Below are 13,968 nucleotides of genomic sequence, written 5' to 3'. Positions count from 1 at the left end.
AGCAAGTGCGTACACAAGCACTTGAGTGGGGGAGGGGCAGAGGGAGACAGAGAATCTTAAGCAGGCTCCACACTCAACTTGGAGTTAATTCCACGACCTTGGGATCTTGACGTGAGCTGAAATCAAGAGTTGTACGCTCAACCCACCGAGTCATCCAGGCTCCCCATTCTATTGGCTCTTACAAGTTTGAAAGCAACTCTGCCGTGATGGCTTAAGATGGGGTAACAAGAGGATTTACAAAGCAGATTCTGGACCTGTGGCACCTAAATTGAACTGGTCATAGGAATCACCTGGAGGAGCTTATTAAGCATATATACTCCTGAACTCTACCTGCCATGAGAAGGACCTGAGAACTTATAATTTTATAATTTTTGCCCCTGAAAATGTGATCCTCAGAGAAGAAGCATTGGTGATCACCTGGGAGCCTGTTAGAAATGCAGAATCTCAGGCCCAACCCAGGTCTTGAAATCAGAATCTAAACCTAACAAGATCCCCAAGTAATTTATACATGGATCAAAGTTTGAAAATCACTGTTAAATCTTCTTGAACACCAATTCTAACATCTTCTGGACTACCAAAATAGAATCCACATGTTGCCAGAAGGTGGTAGAGGGGAAAAAATACTCCATTTCATTTACTGGTTCACTAATTTAAAAAGACTTGTAGAGACAAGGGTAAAAGATATAAAGTAACAAACACATTTAGAACACGGCTAACATCAAATACTGGAATGGTAGGAAACAATCTTATTAGACTTGCCACAAAAGAGTGAACTTTTGGAAGCCAAAGCAGACAAGTCAATATGGTAGGCAGAGGGAAGAAGAAGAGCATATTTCTTACTGATGGATAAAAGAAAATATGTAATTTTGCTACAAGATTCAAACTTTCTTCCTGGTTCTACAATGTAAGAAAAGTTTATTGTAAAGATCCTTAGGTAAAGAACTATGGACTTCTAAATGAATAATGCCTTCACAGCAGTTTTACAGATGACTGAGAGATTTTAGTTGTAGGACAGTCAGTATATGGTAACACTGCTCAGTGAAGCCTTGGACTGCATGCCTGAGTCACATTTTAAACTCTAGCTCAGGGGCACCTGGGTGGCTCAGTTGGTTAGGTGTCCGTTTCTTGATTTTGGCTGAGGTCATGACCTCACAGTTCGAGAGATGGAGCCCTGCATCGGGCTGTGTGCTGACAGCACAGAGCCAGGTTGAGATTCTCTTTCTTCCTTTCTCTCTACCCCTCCCCCACTCTTTCCCAAAATAAATACAACTTTGGCTCAATGAAGGCATTTCTTTGGGTGAACTCATGTAAGGAATTATCGTAATATGTACCCCTCAGGTTTCAATGTCTCCCTTTGGTTGGCTTTTAAAGTAAACTCTATACCGAACATAGGGCCTGAACTCATAGTCCTGAGATCAGGAGTCACATGCTCTACTGACTGAACCAGCCAGGTACCCCTCCCTTTAATCAGCTTTAAGTCACCAGTCATGCCAAGCAACAACTTGGCTTCGTCCTTCCATGGCAATCTGTGAAGTTACTCTGTAGGCCTAATTCTACTCACCTTGTTGGTGAAATGGAGCCTTCAGCCATGGATGGAACCTCTGATGCCTGATATTTCTCTTCTATAGAAGGACTTCAGATTGAGAGTCCTGATCCAAATCAGAAGATTTGCTGGTAGATTGTACTCCACTTAACACACACATACACACACACACACACACACACACACACACACACACACACACCCTAGGATAAGTTTCCTATTTCAGGACAGTGTTTCTCAAAGTGTGAGAACCAACAGCATCAACATCACCCAGAAACTTGTTAGAAATGCAGCTCCCCAGGTCCCATCTCAGCTACCGTATCAGAAATTCGGGGGGTGGGGGTGGTGACTGAGCAGTCTGTAGTTGAACAAGTCCTCCAGGTGATTCTGATGCATGGCAAAGTTTGAGAATACCGTAGAAAAAGTAATGGCCTTCTGATTTGATCAATTAGAGCAGTAGTTCCCAAACTGTGTTGTTCACTAGAATCACACCTCGGCAACTTTAAGGACTAATGCCTGGGACCTAGGCCCAGGGTCTGAATTACTTGATTTGGTGGATGGTAGGGTATCAGGAGATTAAAAAGCTCCCCAGACGATTTTAATCAGCAAAATGTGAGAATCACAGAAAAGGGGTTTGGTAATGATTTGGTGGCCGTCTGAAAGAGTTTGGTATGGATATTAGTTAACAATAGCAAACATGTCTGATAATTCTACAAACACTTCTAGGCTTTAAGAAAGGTTGCACTTGGGATCTCTTAGTTTGGGCAATAAGGTACATAATGGCAGCCTCATTTTACTGATAAAGGGAGACTTAGTAACTTGTTAAAAATTTCAAATTTGACATCCAGGTGGATAGCTTTCCCTTTTCAAGACAATTTTAGTAAAGCTTCTGCCTAGATGACTACATCTGGGTAAGAAAGGCGTTTGTCCTCTCATTGGATGCTGATCACACTCAGCACATTTGATTATTTTGTAATCTGGCTCAACGAGGCAGCTGAGAAATCAGAGTCAGATGCAGATGAGCACTTGTGAAAGCCCCTGTGAAATAACTTTTAGTTTAGTCTTAATGCTTTCCTAATTTGAGAGCCAATCATCTGGATAAATGCCAAATTAACCAAATAATTGCTCAAGCCTCCACCTCACTTTAATTGGACCATCTATTCCCTAATGGTATTTGAGCGTCCTTCCTGGGTCACATGCCCTCTACCACACAGGCCAGGAGAATCCTCACAGTACTGAAGCATTAGACACAAATTCCTCAGGCAGAACCTATTTCTGTTCCATTACGCAGTCCTGGCAAAGTCAGGTCATATTCAAAAGACTTACTTGCTCTTAGGATAGTTCATCCCATTTCAAAATCAAGGATACTCTAGAAAACTAGTTTAACTCTCCATTAGGGTACAGACAGTCTCAGCCCGGTACAATTACTTGTTCTCTGTAGAGAATGCTGTTGGTACCCTCACATGGATTCTTTTTTCTTTTTTTTTGGCCCCACCTGCTGTGAGTGTTGGCTGCTTACCACCTCAGCTGCCCCCTTCCCTGGGAAATTGGGAGGTTTTCCTCCATCTGCACCCACATCACCACCCCAACCCCTACTGCTCATGCTACTACCACCTAACCGGCAGCCCAGGGACGGACTGATAAACAGAGATTTCAGTAAAGGCCAGTCTCCCTTCTCCAGGGAGGAATAACTCTAAGAGGCAGTTTATGGTCCAGATATCCCTCTCTAGGACGAGACATAGGCTAAACTTTGCCTGCGACCATGACCTTACGCAGCTCCTCCACTCTTTCCCATCTTGCTTTCTTTTATAGGCTTCTCCCTAGAGAATGTTCCTGCAATGGCTCAGAGGTACCTCAATCCCTGCTTCTGCTTTTGGGACCTCAGTTGTCCTTTGTCCTTACCCCATGATTACATACACAGCATAAGCATTCTACTTGGAGCATCACAAAAAAATCTCAAGGTTGGCAATTCAATCAGCAGTCCCTGACACCAAGAGGATCATCTATGTGGACACAGATATGAAACATGAATAGAAACGCTGCACTAGAAGATTTAAATGTTTACCAAGAAAATATGTACCTTACTTTTTTTTAATTACATGAAAAAAAATTATGTTTGTTTATTTTTGAGAGAGAGTGACAGACTGCAAGCGGGGGAGGAGCAGAGAGAGGCAGATACAGAATCTGAAGCAGGCTCTAGGCTCTGTGCTATCAGCACAGAGCCAACACAGGGCTCAAACTCACAGACTGCAAGATCATGACCTGCCCTGAAGTCTGACACTTAACCGACTAAGTTAAGGCACCCCTTAATTACTAACTTTAGGCACCCCTAAAATTACATTTTATAGAAGATCCAAGTTCCCCGTGGTTATCAGATTGTATTCACCCCAATTCCAATATACCTTCATGAGTGGGAGAGAAGGACAGAATGATGCCATCACCCAGCAAATTGTGCAGCACCCCAGGGATGTCCACGGGAGTACATCACACAGTTAACCTCTTCCACGACATAAGTTAATACAGGAGAAAAAGTCTGGGAACAGATGCCTTGAGGAATAATAACATATCAATGGTGACAGGTCAATTACAAACAAGGACATTTGCTTTTTTTTTGATTTTTTCTTTTTTTAATGTTTTATTTTTAAGACAGAGGGAGAGAGAGAGAGAGGGAGAGAGAGAGAGAGAGAGAGAGAGAGAGAGAGAGAGAGAGAAAGAGAATATGAGTGGGGGAGGGACAGAGAAAGGGGGAGAAACCGATTCTGAAGCAGGATCCAGGCTCTGAGCTGTCAGCACAGGGCCCGATGTGGGGCTCAAACTCACCAACAGTGAGATCATAACCTGACCCGAAGTTGGACGCTTAACTGACTGAGCCACCCACTTGCCGCAAACAAGGATATTTTTTTTTTTTTTAAATTTTTATTTAACGTTTATTTTTGAGACAGAGAGAGACAGAGCATTAACAGGGGAGAGGCAGAGAGAGAGGGAGACACAGAATTGGAAGCAGGCTCCAGGCTCCGAGCCATCAGCCCAGAGTCCTACGTGGGGCTCGAACTCACGGACCGTGAGATCGTGACCCGAGCCGAAGTCGGACGCTCAACCGACTGAGCCACCCAGGTGCCCCAACAAGGATATTTTCTATTTGATGTACTCAAAACCAGGCCTACTCTAATAGACTGACCTCAAGGTAAAAGTCTATGTTATTCTTCCATCCAGTGAGTAAATCACCCAGTACCTACGTTAAATATTTAGCAGTTTCAATCCATTAAATATAGATATGTTACATACACATTAAATACTCAGACAGAACACATAAAACAAGACCAAGGGAAAAGCCTATCAAATATGTGCTTCCTAACCATCTCTTATTCATGACTCTAGGGTTATTACCTAGCTTGAAAGGGAATCTCCTCTCTAATGTTGGGAGATCCTGATATTTGATCAATAGCTGGAACCAACATACTGACTTTTTTCTTCCTGATAATAAAGTTTTCTTGTGTTTCTTTATTCAATTCAAATTCACCATGATTCTAAGAAAGGTAATAACAAATTAGTCATTTGACCCCAAAGAGTCAAATTATTACTATTCTGTAATACACAAAGTGACTTGTGGAACACAATCATATTTATAGCTTACCCAGGTTAACCAATATTAATTTATGTGTATTTTAAAATAGTGAAATGTCTTCTCCCTCATTCAATTAAAATGAACTTCAGGGATTTACTCACTTTACACTTAACTGTCCTTCAATTCACTTCGAGTATATTAATATGATTTTTTGGAAGAGAAAATGGAATATTAAAGAAGGAACTTCTAAGCTTGTTACTCAAGCATCTCTAAAATTGGTCCTTAATTAAGTTTTCCATCTATCTAAAACTTTGCCCATATACTTTATGTATTTGAGTCAAAATTTTTGAAAACATTCCAGGGTTCTGTATGTGTAAGAAACCATCCAGATGTTTTATAACTTTGAGCCTTTGTTAAGGCCATTTCACTCTGATCTGGAATATTCCTTGTCCTCTTTTCTGTCTGTCCAAATATAAATCACTGTTCAAGGCTCAGCTGACCATCCCAGTGCATCAGCCAAACTCTCTTTCCTGAATTCCTGGAAGCCTTTACTATTTTTACCACTGTTTGGCCTGTTTCATTTCCTGACATGCCTTATTGTTCTCATATTCAACATGGTTGAGATCAGAATGGTTAAATAATTTCTCAGGCATTTTCCTCTTATCTTCACTGCTCTAGCTTGCTGACCTCAGGGCTCATAAGAAAGTCTTAAGAAAGGACTCAGATCAAGAATTCATTTGGAATTAGTTCCAGTTGGAAGTGATTTGAAACAAATCTCTGTAAAAGATGGAGCAGCGATTCCCAACTCACAGCCCTTGAGCCCTGGTGGGAGGAGGGGACAGGGTCTGGAGAAGGGTGTGCAAGGAGTTGTTTTAAACTGTTACGTTTCATCTATGCATAAGAATATATACATAAATGTATATGTAGATATACAGACACACATCTCATATACACTCTATTGTTTTCAGTTATGGGTAGGTGCTCTAGATAAAAATAATCTGATAGTCTTTTTCATTTTCAGCTCCGCTTTTAGGACTAGTTATTCTCGGTCTTACCTCATAATTATATCCCATGATGTACAGTCATTTGTTATTATCAAATTTTATTATTTTAACAGAGGGACTTACAGAATCTTTTAAAATTGTAACGGGGTTCTCAGAGTTGAAATTTGGAAAGCACTCATCTAGAGGGACTTAGGACAATGCAATTCATTCATTAGGCTGTACACCCTCAGTTTTAGCTCTTCTTCAAACTAGTTGGCTTAATGTTTAATGGACAACATCTTTGTTTTTGCAGAAAATCCTAAGTAATCTACCATGCTGAATTGTGCTCCAAAAAGAGTCAGTTAAAACTACCAATAATCAGATCCAACTGGCACAGGGTGAAACTATAGTACTTGTCCTGGAGGAAGCTGGAATTATTGTTCCCAGTGTTAAGAGAGTGAGAGGTAGGTAGCAGCTTCCAAAAAGGTCATGCTTATTCCAGATGCAGAGTGTTCTTAGGCTTCACTGAAATGGGCTGCAGCGCCATGAACTCTCACGTATTCCTGTCTTTTATGGGATAGTGGCCCAAGCTAAAGAACTTGGTGACAAGAACAGTCATGGAAGCTTTTCCTTCCTTTGTTAACTTGCACAGGGAAGAAGTACATTCAGCTTGACAGCATCTACTGCCCATGCCAGCTCAACATGCTAGGCATCAAACAACACCTTGCTGAAGAAAAAGTTTGGACTCTGAAACTGGTGAAATCATCAGAATTTATGGTATCAGCTCCCAGTGTGTGCTTTTCTCTCATTCATAATCTTTCTATTACACTCTCCCTAAGAACTACTGCTTAGGTACTTTAGATAAATCCCAAATTCAGAGCCAAGATTTTTCTATGGGACACATACAAATTGATAGCCTGGATTTTTTTTTTTAAATTTCCAGAGGTTTGCCAATTCATTTAATTTATACTGTCTTATTTTTTTATGTTTCATATTTATTTTTGAGAGACAGAGAGAGAGAGCACAAGCAAGGGAGGTGCAGAGAGAGAGAGCGGGACAGAGGAACCAAAGCAGGCTCCAGGCTCTGTGCTGACAGCAGTGAGGCCAACACAGGGCTCAAACCCACAAACTGTGAGATCACGACCTGAGCCAAAGTCACACACTCAACCGACAGCCACCCAGGTGCCCTTATACTTTCAATGATATATTTACTTAATTCATACCTCATTTTTAAAAACAGTCTCTTAACTGATTAACACATCTAACACATCATTTAACACATTCATTCATTCCTACATGCATTATTTACTGAGTGCATACTATGTGCTTCCCTGTTGCATTAAGTCCTGAGAATAAAATAATAAAAAATAATTTAATGTTTATTTATTTTTGAGAGAGAGAAAGAGAACATGAGTGGGAGACGGGCAGGGAGAATCCAAAGACAGTCTCCAGGCTCTGAGCTGTCAGCACCCAGCCCGATATGCAACTCATTAACTGCAAGATCATGACCTGAGCCACCTGAGTTAAGATCAGATGCTTAACTGAGCCACCCAGGAGCCCCTAAAATAATGATTTAAACCAAATATGGTCCTTGACATGATGGGGAAGTTAAAATGCAACGGGAGAAAAAGACAAAAATCACAACAAATGTAAAATGCAACAGTGGCATCTGTTACAAAGGACAATTAAAAGGCAAATAAAAAATCTGCAAGAGGCGAAGTTGCTCTGGGCATGGGGCCAGGTGTGATGTTCTGAGGGAGCCACAGTGAAACCTGAAGATGGAGGAAGGGAAGGAGTTAATGAAATGAAGGGCAGGAAAAGCATTTCAAGAATAAGGAACAGTATGCTCCAGTGGCCCTTGGAGGAAGGGAGGATGGTGAAGATGTGGAACAAATACTGTCAGTGCAGCTGAAGAGCAGGGAAAATGGGTCATATGGTGAGAGGTAGCTGGAGGGGCAGACTACTTGCCTATACGGTGATAAATTCAGATAAGGAAGAACAAGACGCACTTTGCCAGCTGTTCCTAGCAACCTTCCCAAACCAAGTCAACTCTTCTTCCTTCCAAGCTGAATTTTGTAGCAAATCAATACGATACCAAGATTCCACAGCATTTCAGAAACTGCTCAAATTAGAACAGTGGTTGACAGACGAATAAAAATGGGTGCCAAGGGAACTGTGTTACCCATTGGAAGCATCAGTAGAGGCTGGTTTAGAAAGTGGTCCCTGGGTAAATTCCTAGCAGTGCTATTGCTGGGTCATAGGGTAGGTCTATTTTTAATTTTTTGAGGAACCTCCACACTGTTTTCCAGAGTGGCTGCACCAATTTGCATTCCCACCCCAATGTTTATAGCAACACTCTCAACAATAGCCAAATTATGGAAAGAGCCTAAATGTCCATCAACTGATGAATGGATAAAGAAATTGTGGTTTATATACACAATGGAGTACTACGTGGCAATGAGAAAGAATGAAATATGGCCCTTTGTAGCAACGTGGATGGAACTGGAGAGTGTGATGCTAAGTGAAATAAGCCATACAGAGAAAGACAGATACCATATGTTTTCACTCTTAGGTGGATTCTGAGAAACTTAACAGAAACCCATGGGGGAGGGGAAGGAAAAAAAAAAGAGGTTAGAGTGGGAGAGAGCCAAAGCACAAGAGACTTTTAAAAACTGAGAACAAACTGAGTGTTGATGGGGAGTGGGAGGGAGGGGAGGGTGGGTGATGTGTATAGAGGAGGGCACCTTTTGGGATGAGCACTGGGTGTTGTATGGAAACCAATTTGACAATAAATTTCATATACTGAAAAAAAAAAAAAAGAAAATGGTCCCTGGTATTGCTTGGAGAATGCATTACTTTTCCCTCGAGCAATATCTTTGGCCTCAAGATTTACCTTTTTTTTTTTGATTGAACATCATGCTTAGCAAAACACGTGTTAGTTTAGTGACTTAAATTTTTTTTTCCTTTCCAGGATAAGTACTCACCTATAACACTAAGCTCTGCGCTGGAAAAGATAACTCCGTGTTTATTCTCGGCCACACACTGATACATGCCAGCATCTGAGAGGTTCACTACTGTTATGTTGAGCATTCCTTGCTCAATTTGAATTCTATCCTGTGAAAGAAAAGAGGAACACAAAACAATGACCTTCTCAACTGAGACCTTAAGGCAATTTTGTTGCATGTTATATCAAAGGGGCTTAATGAGAAGAAAATAGCCATCATATAAGCAATTTACATTACATGATCTATTTATCTGTCAACTAAATTTGTGGCAGGTCAGATGCTAAATGGAACAACCTTGTACATCAGTTGGTAAATGGAATTTAAATTGTAGGACTCTCTGGAGTTCTCATTGATTCAATAGTGAAACCATTCAGATTAATATCCTCTCTAAAACAGATGAACTTGAAATTTAAAATGCTTTTGTACTCTCAGGCTTTGTGCTGACTGGGGGGTGGGGTGGGGTGGGGAGGAGGGTAGGGAATACAACCATATTTACTGTTCAGAGTATTAAAACATTCAGATTATGAGGAGGCAGCACTTTGAAGGTTAAGAGAATTGTAATCTATATATTATAGATTATAGAAGCAGAGACAAATATTTAATATTGGTTGATGTCAGTGGCATAATCTAAGCTTAGGACCATCTTCTGGAGGCCAATTGGAAGAAAGAAGAGTTAGTGTACTGAACAAAAGACCATTCTCATTTGTCAGCCTGAGGACACCTAATTTGAATTATCAATTTTTGTAAGTCCCAAAAAGGATCTCCTCCTCCCCAGGAACCTGCCATTTAAAAAATATAAGATAAAAAGAAGTACTGGTTTTCTATTTGCCACAGGGTCGCGATTTAGCAGGGTAGACACCTTATTAGGCTCTGATCAAATCTAGGTACCCATGTTCCCTCACGTTAAATAAAATTGAGGAAAATGCTGGTTATCTGGGTACCTACACTTTAGTGGTTTGAGTTTGGCTTTTATAATTGGGAAAATCATGGAGTCAGCAGGAGCTCTTCCAGGGACAGGAGAGGAGTATGTGACAGGGCAACAGTCCCCTTTCTGCTTTGTGTGCACTGATGACCCACCGTTGCTCACAGCAGGCACTCTTCACTGGGCCGCCTATGGTGGAGGAAATCTGAGTATGAAAACCTGCCTCTTAACTTGGGGCCTGAGGAAAATGTCAGATTTCAGGAACATTTGAGTTCAGTAGGAAAATACCACAGGAAAAGTTTAAATTGGACACAATTGTTCCTCATTCTTATTAAGGCCCTCCCCATCCTCCCCTTGCTTCATTCCTAGTTCTTTGTCAGGGTCTGCTCCCTTAGATGAGCATTCCTGTATTATGTCAATGTCTCCTCTCTCATAGCAGATTCTCATAGTACTTTCCAGATGCTCTTTCAGAACCAAGGTACTTACTCTTTAAGCTGCTAAGTTTGATGACTGCTCACAGCTGGGTCCCTCTCTCTGGGTAATGCTTTTGGCAGAAAGAACTTCCCAAATTCAATGCCTGGCTGGTGCAGTGGTACAAAGGCCGCCCCCCCCCCCCCCCCCCCCCACCCCGGCCCTTTGCCTCTAACTTGGGAACCTCTGAAGGGCCTTCTGCTCCAGAGCTCCCCCTGTAGGCTCATATTGGAACTGCACCACTGTTTAACCTCTGCCCAGTCTGGCTTCTCTGACTCCTTCATAGGTGAGGCTCTGAGAGCTTTCCCAGCATACCTCCTGAACACAAATGTCTGCCTCAGAGTCTGTTTTCAGAAAACACAAAGAAAGACAGTGACTACTGAAGTATTTATTTTCAAAGAGCATTTGGACTTTTCTTCCCTTTGGGCCATATTCCCTCCCCCTCCTTTTCCTTAAGTCTTATTTTCCATATAACCAATTCTGAAAACCTTATTCAGGCAAACTTTGGTGGTTAGTTCTGAATCAAGGAGACCTTCAATATTTGAATCCTGGCTCTATTACTTACTAAAGATGGATGTGACCTTAGGCAAACTGCTCTGACCTCAGGCAAACAAGGCAGGTTCCTTGTCTGTAAATTGGGCATAGCAATAGTACTTACCTCATAAGGTTCCTTGTGAATACCAGATGAGGCAATGTGTTTGAAGTGGCAGGATAGGTTAGCACTTGTTAAATGTTTGAGAATCACACCTTCCAAATCCTTTTTAAACATTATTATAACCTATCATTTCCCCCTAACAAAATGAATAGTCTGCATAGAATTTTCATTTCAGTGGTTACATATTTCTAAAATTAACATTTTCTTCTTTTAAAGTCTATCTGTGGGGGGGGGCTGGGTGGCTCAGGTGGTTAAGCATACAGCTCTTTTATTTTTTTAATTTTTTTTAATGCTTTTATTCTTGAGAGAGAGAGAGAGAGGGAGACAGAGTGCAAGTGGAGGAGGGGCAGAGAGAGAGGGAGACACAGAATCTGAAGCAGGCACCAGGCTCTGAGCTGTCAGCATGGAGCCGGATGTGGGGCTCAAACTCTAACCATGAGATCCTGACCTGAGCTGAAGTCGAATGCTCAACCGACTGAGCCACCCAGGTGCCCCAAGCATATAGCTTTTTTTTTTTTTTTTTTTTTTTTTTTTTTTTTTAAAGCATATAGCTTTTAATTTTAGCTCAGGCTAGGAACTCACGGTTCATAAGCTCAAGCCCAGCATTCAGATGGAGCACTGTCAGCCGGGATCCTGCTTGGTATTCTTTCTCTCCCTCTCCCCCACTTGTGTTCTCTCTCTCAAATAAATAAATAAACTTAAAAAAAAATCAGTCTGCTTAACTTTTCAAAATATCTTGTTTATTTTCATAGACATAAGTTCTTTATTTAACTCTTTCAGCATCCTAAACAGACTCATTCCTATTTCTTTGTTAGACCATTCTATTGTTTGGTTCAAATTTCTAAAAAATAACTTTTTGAAAATGTTTTGGAATATTGGCTTACAGGCTTATTTGTGAAAAGGAGTTATTTTTCTTTGTTTGTTTTTATTCCCATCAGCAGTTTTGTCGCTGTTCTACCTCATCCCCTGGGTCACCAGCCCAGAAGCAGATCTGCTCATGGATTCTGTGAGGTCCTGATCTGTGAGGACACTCAAATTACTGCAGCTCTCAGCCCAGAGCCAGTGGGAATCCTGGCCCAAAACTTTCCACCTGTCTTGCACCACTGTGTGTGATTGCTTCTTTCACGGGAGAGCAATAGGTGGGGAAGATCCACACCCCAAGCCCCTACTCCAAGGATATTGTATCCTGTCTCCAGAGAGGATTTTTGCTTTTTTATTTTTTTATTTTTTTGAGAGAGAGAGGGGACCAATTAGTGAGGACCAGAGAGAGAGAGAGAGGGAGAGAGAAAGAGAGAGAGATACCTATGAGGGGCAGAAAGGGGAGAGAGGGAGAAAGAGAAGTGGGGCTCAACCACAGCAGGACTTGTGTTCACCCAATGCTGGGCTCGAACTCACGAACTATGAGATCATGATTTGAGCTGCAGTCCCAATACTTAACTGACTGAGCCACCCAGATGCCCTGGATTTTTGCTTTTTTAAAGCCAAGCTCTCAGGTACCACTGCCTTCCCTCAGGCTGACAGTCTAGTGCCTCCAGTCGCAGTAATCACTTTCAGTTTTTGTTCTATTTCTGTTGCATCAGAAATATTAATCTTGCATTTGCATATGTCATTACTACGTGTTTGGAGGCAGAATGGGTGTTTTGATGGTGATCTTATTGGACATCACGTTGTTGTCCAGAAGTCTCCACGAACAGAAGAGAATAACAAAACCACATTGAGAGGAGAATTTGTATGCTGGGAGGTCTTACTCTCTCTTATATAGAACACATACAAATTTGTTTCTTAGCACAGTTACATGTTCCAGACTCTCTGCATGACTTTCCAATTGTACAGCCAAAGATGTTAATTTATGAAAACCAAAGATTTTGTACAGAAGCTTAATTGAACAAGGATGAAGAACTGGATTTATGGAGTTTCTATGTATCAACTGCATTCACTTCCACTTTTTCTGCTATTAACACTTGGTTGCTTATTATTTTCTAAATAACTCATCATTTTCCTGTTTCCGTAACAATGAGGTCACATGAAACATTACAGTCAATACTAAAATATGATTATCATCAGTTGGCTTACCCGAGTTAATAGTGGTTCACCATTTTTTAGCCACCGGTATGTAGGTTTGGGCCTTCCATTTGCTTTACATTCCCAAAAGACATTTTCTTCAATGGCCACATGTGTATCGTTTATTTCTTGAATCCAATTAGGTTGAGCTACAGCAGTTCAGAAAGCAAAGAAAAGATGTACATTCAGTATATGTTCAATCTATTTTTATCACATAAAATCGAAGGACAAAAGTAGGCTTGTAATAAAATTATTTTTCCAGGTGTTATGCATATTTCAAGGCTGGGTTAGAGTTCAGGGGTACTTTTAGAAGGCAACCCACTCTATGTCCAACTCTGAATGTCCTGTTTTTGCAGCCCATGTGGCTGGTCTTTTAATTGCTAAAGGCAGAAAATAAAAGCAGCATTGCCATATGGCAAAATTAACTGTCCCTCTCCTCCAAGTAGCTATTTTTTACCATTTTTGTAGGAGAAATATCCCACACTGCCCCACCATTTCTGGCTGGGAGCATGTTTTCCTAGATACACACTATGTTTCCCAGATTGCTTTGCAATTGGAGGTAACCATGTGACTAATTTCAAGCCCAGCGTACCTGTGTGAAAGTGGTGAGATCAACTTTCAAGTTGTTTACTGAAAGATACTTGCCCCGAAATCTCATTGCCCCATACCATTGATGGGAAAAAAAAAAAAATGACAACTGCAACAGTCTTGGGCTCAGAGATAGAAGCTACGAAGGATGAAAATGCAGACTTATCAGTCTCGG

General features: G+C 41.2%; 1 protein-coding gene across 5 annotated transcripts in view; it reads right to left on the bottom strand.

Annotated features, from left to right (window-relative positions):
* Positions 1 to 13,968, bottom strand: part of CNTN4 (contactin 4) — an 898,074-nt gene that overhangs the window by 136,202 nt on the left and 747,904 nt on the right. For all 5 annotated transcript variants that reach the window (XM_078442806.2, XM_078442805.2, XM_078442809.2 and 2 more), the window contains 2 exons: positions 13,218 to 13,354; positions 9,076 to 9,205 (listed from right to left, as the gene is read on the bottom strand). In XM_078442806.2, the coding sequence (XP_078298932.2) occupies positions 9,076 to 9,205; positions 13,218 to 13,354 (267 nt within the window). The remainder of the gene's footprint in view (positions 1 to 9,075; positions 9,206 to 13,217; positions 13,355 to 13,968) is intronic.

The sequence above is a fragment of the Panthera onca genome, chromosome A2, assembly GCF_046562875.1.
Source record: "Panthera onca isolate mPanOnc1 chromosome A2, mPanOnc1 haplotype 2, whole genome shotgun sequence".
NCBI lineage: Eukaryota > Metazoa > Chordata > Mammalia > Carnivora > Felidae > Panthera > Panthera onca.
The sequence above is the reverse complement of the archived record's forward strand: the minus strand, read 5'-3'. Positions and strand labels throughout refer to the sequence as shown.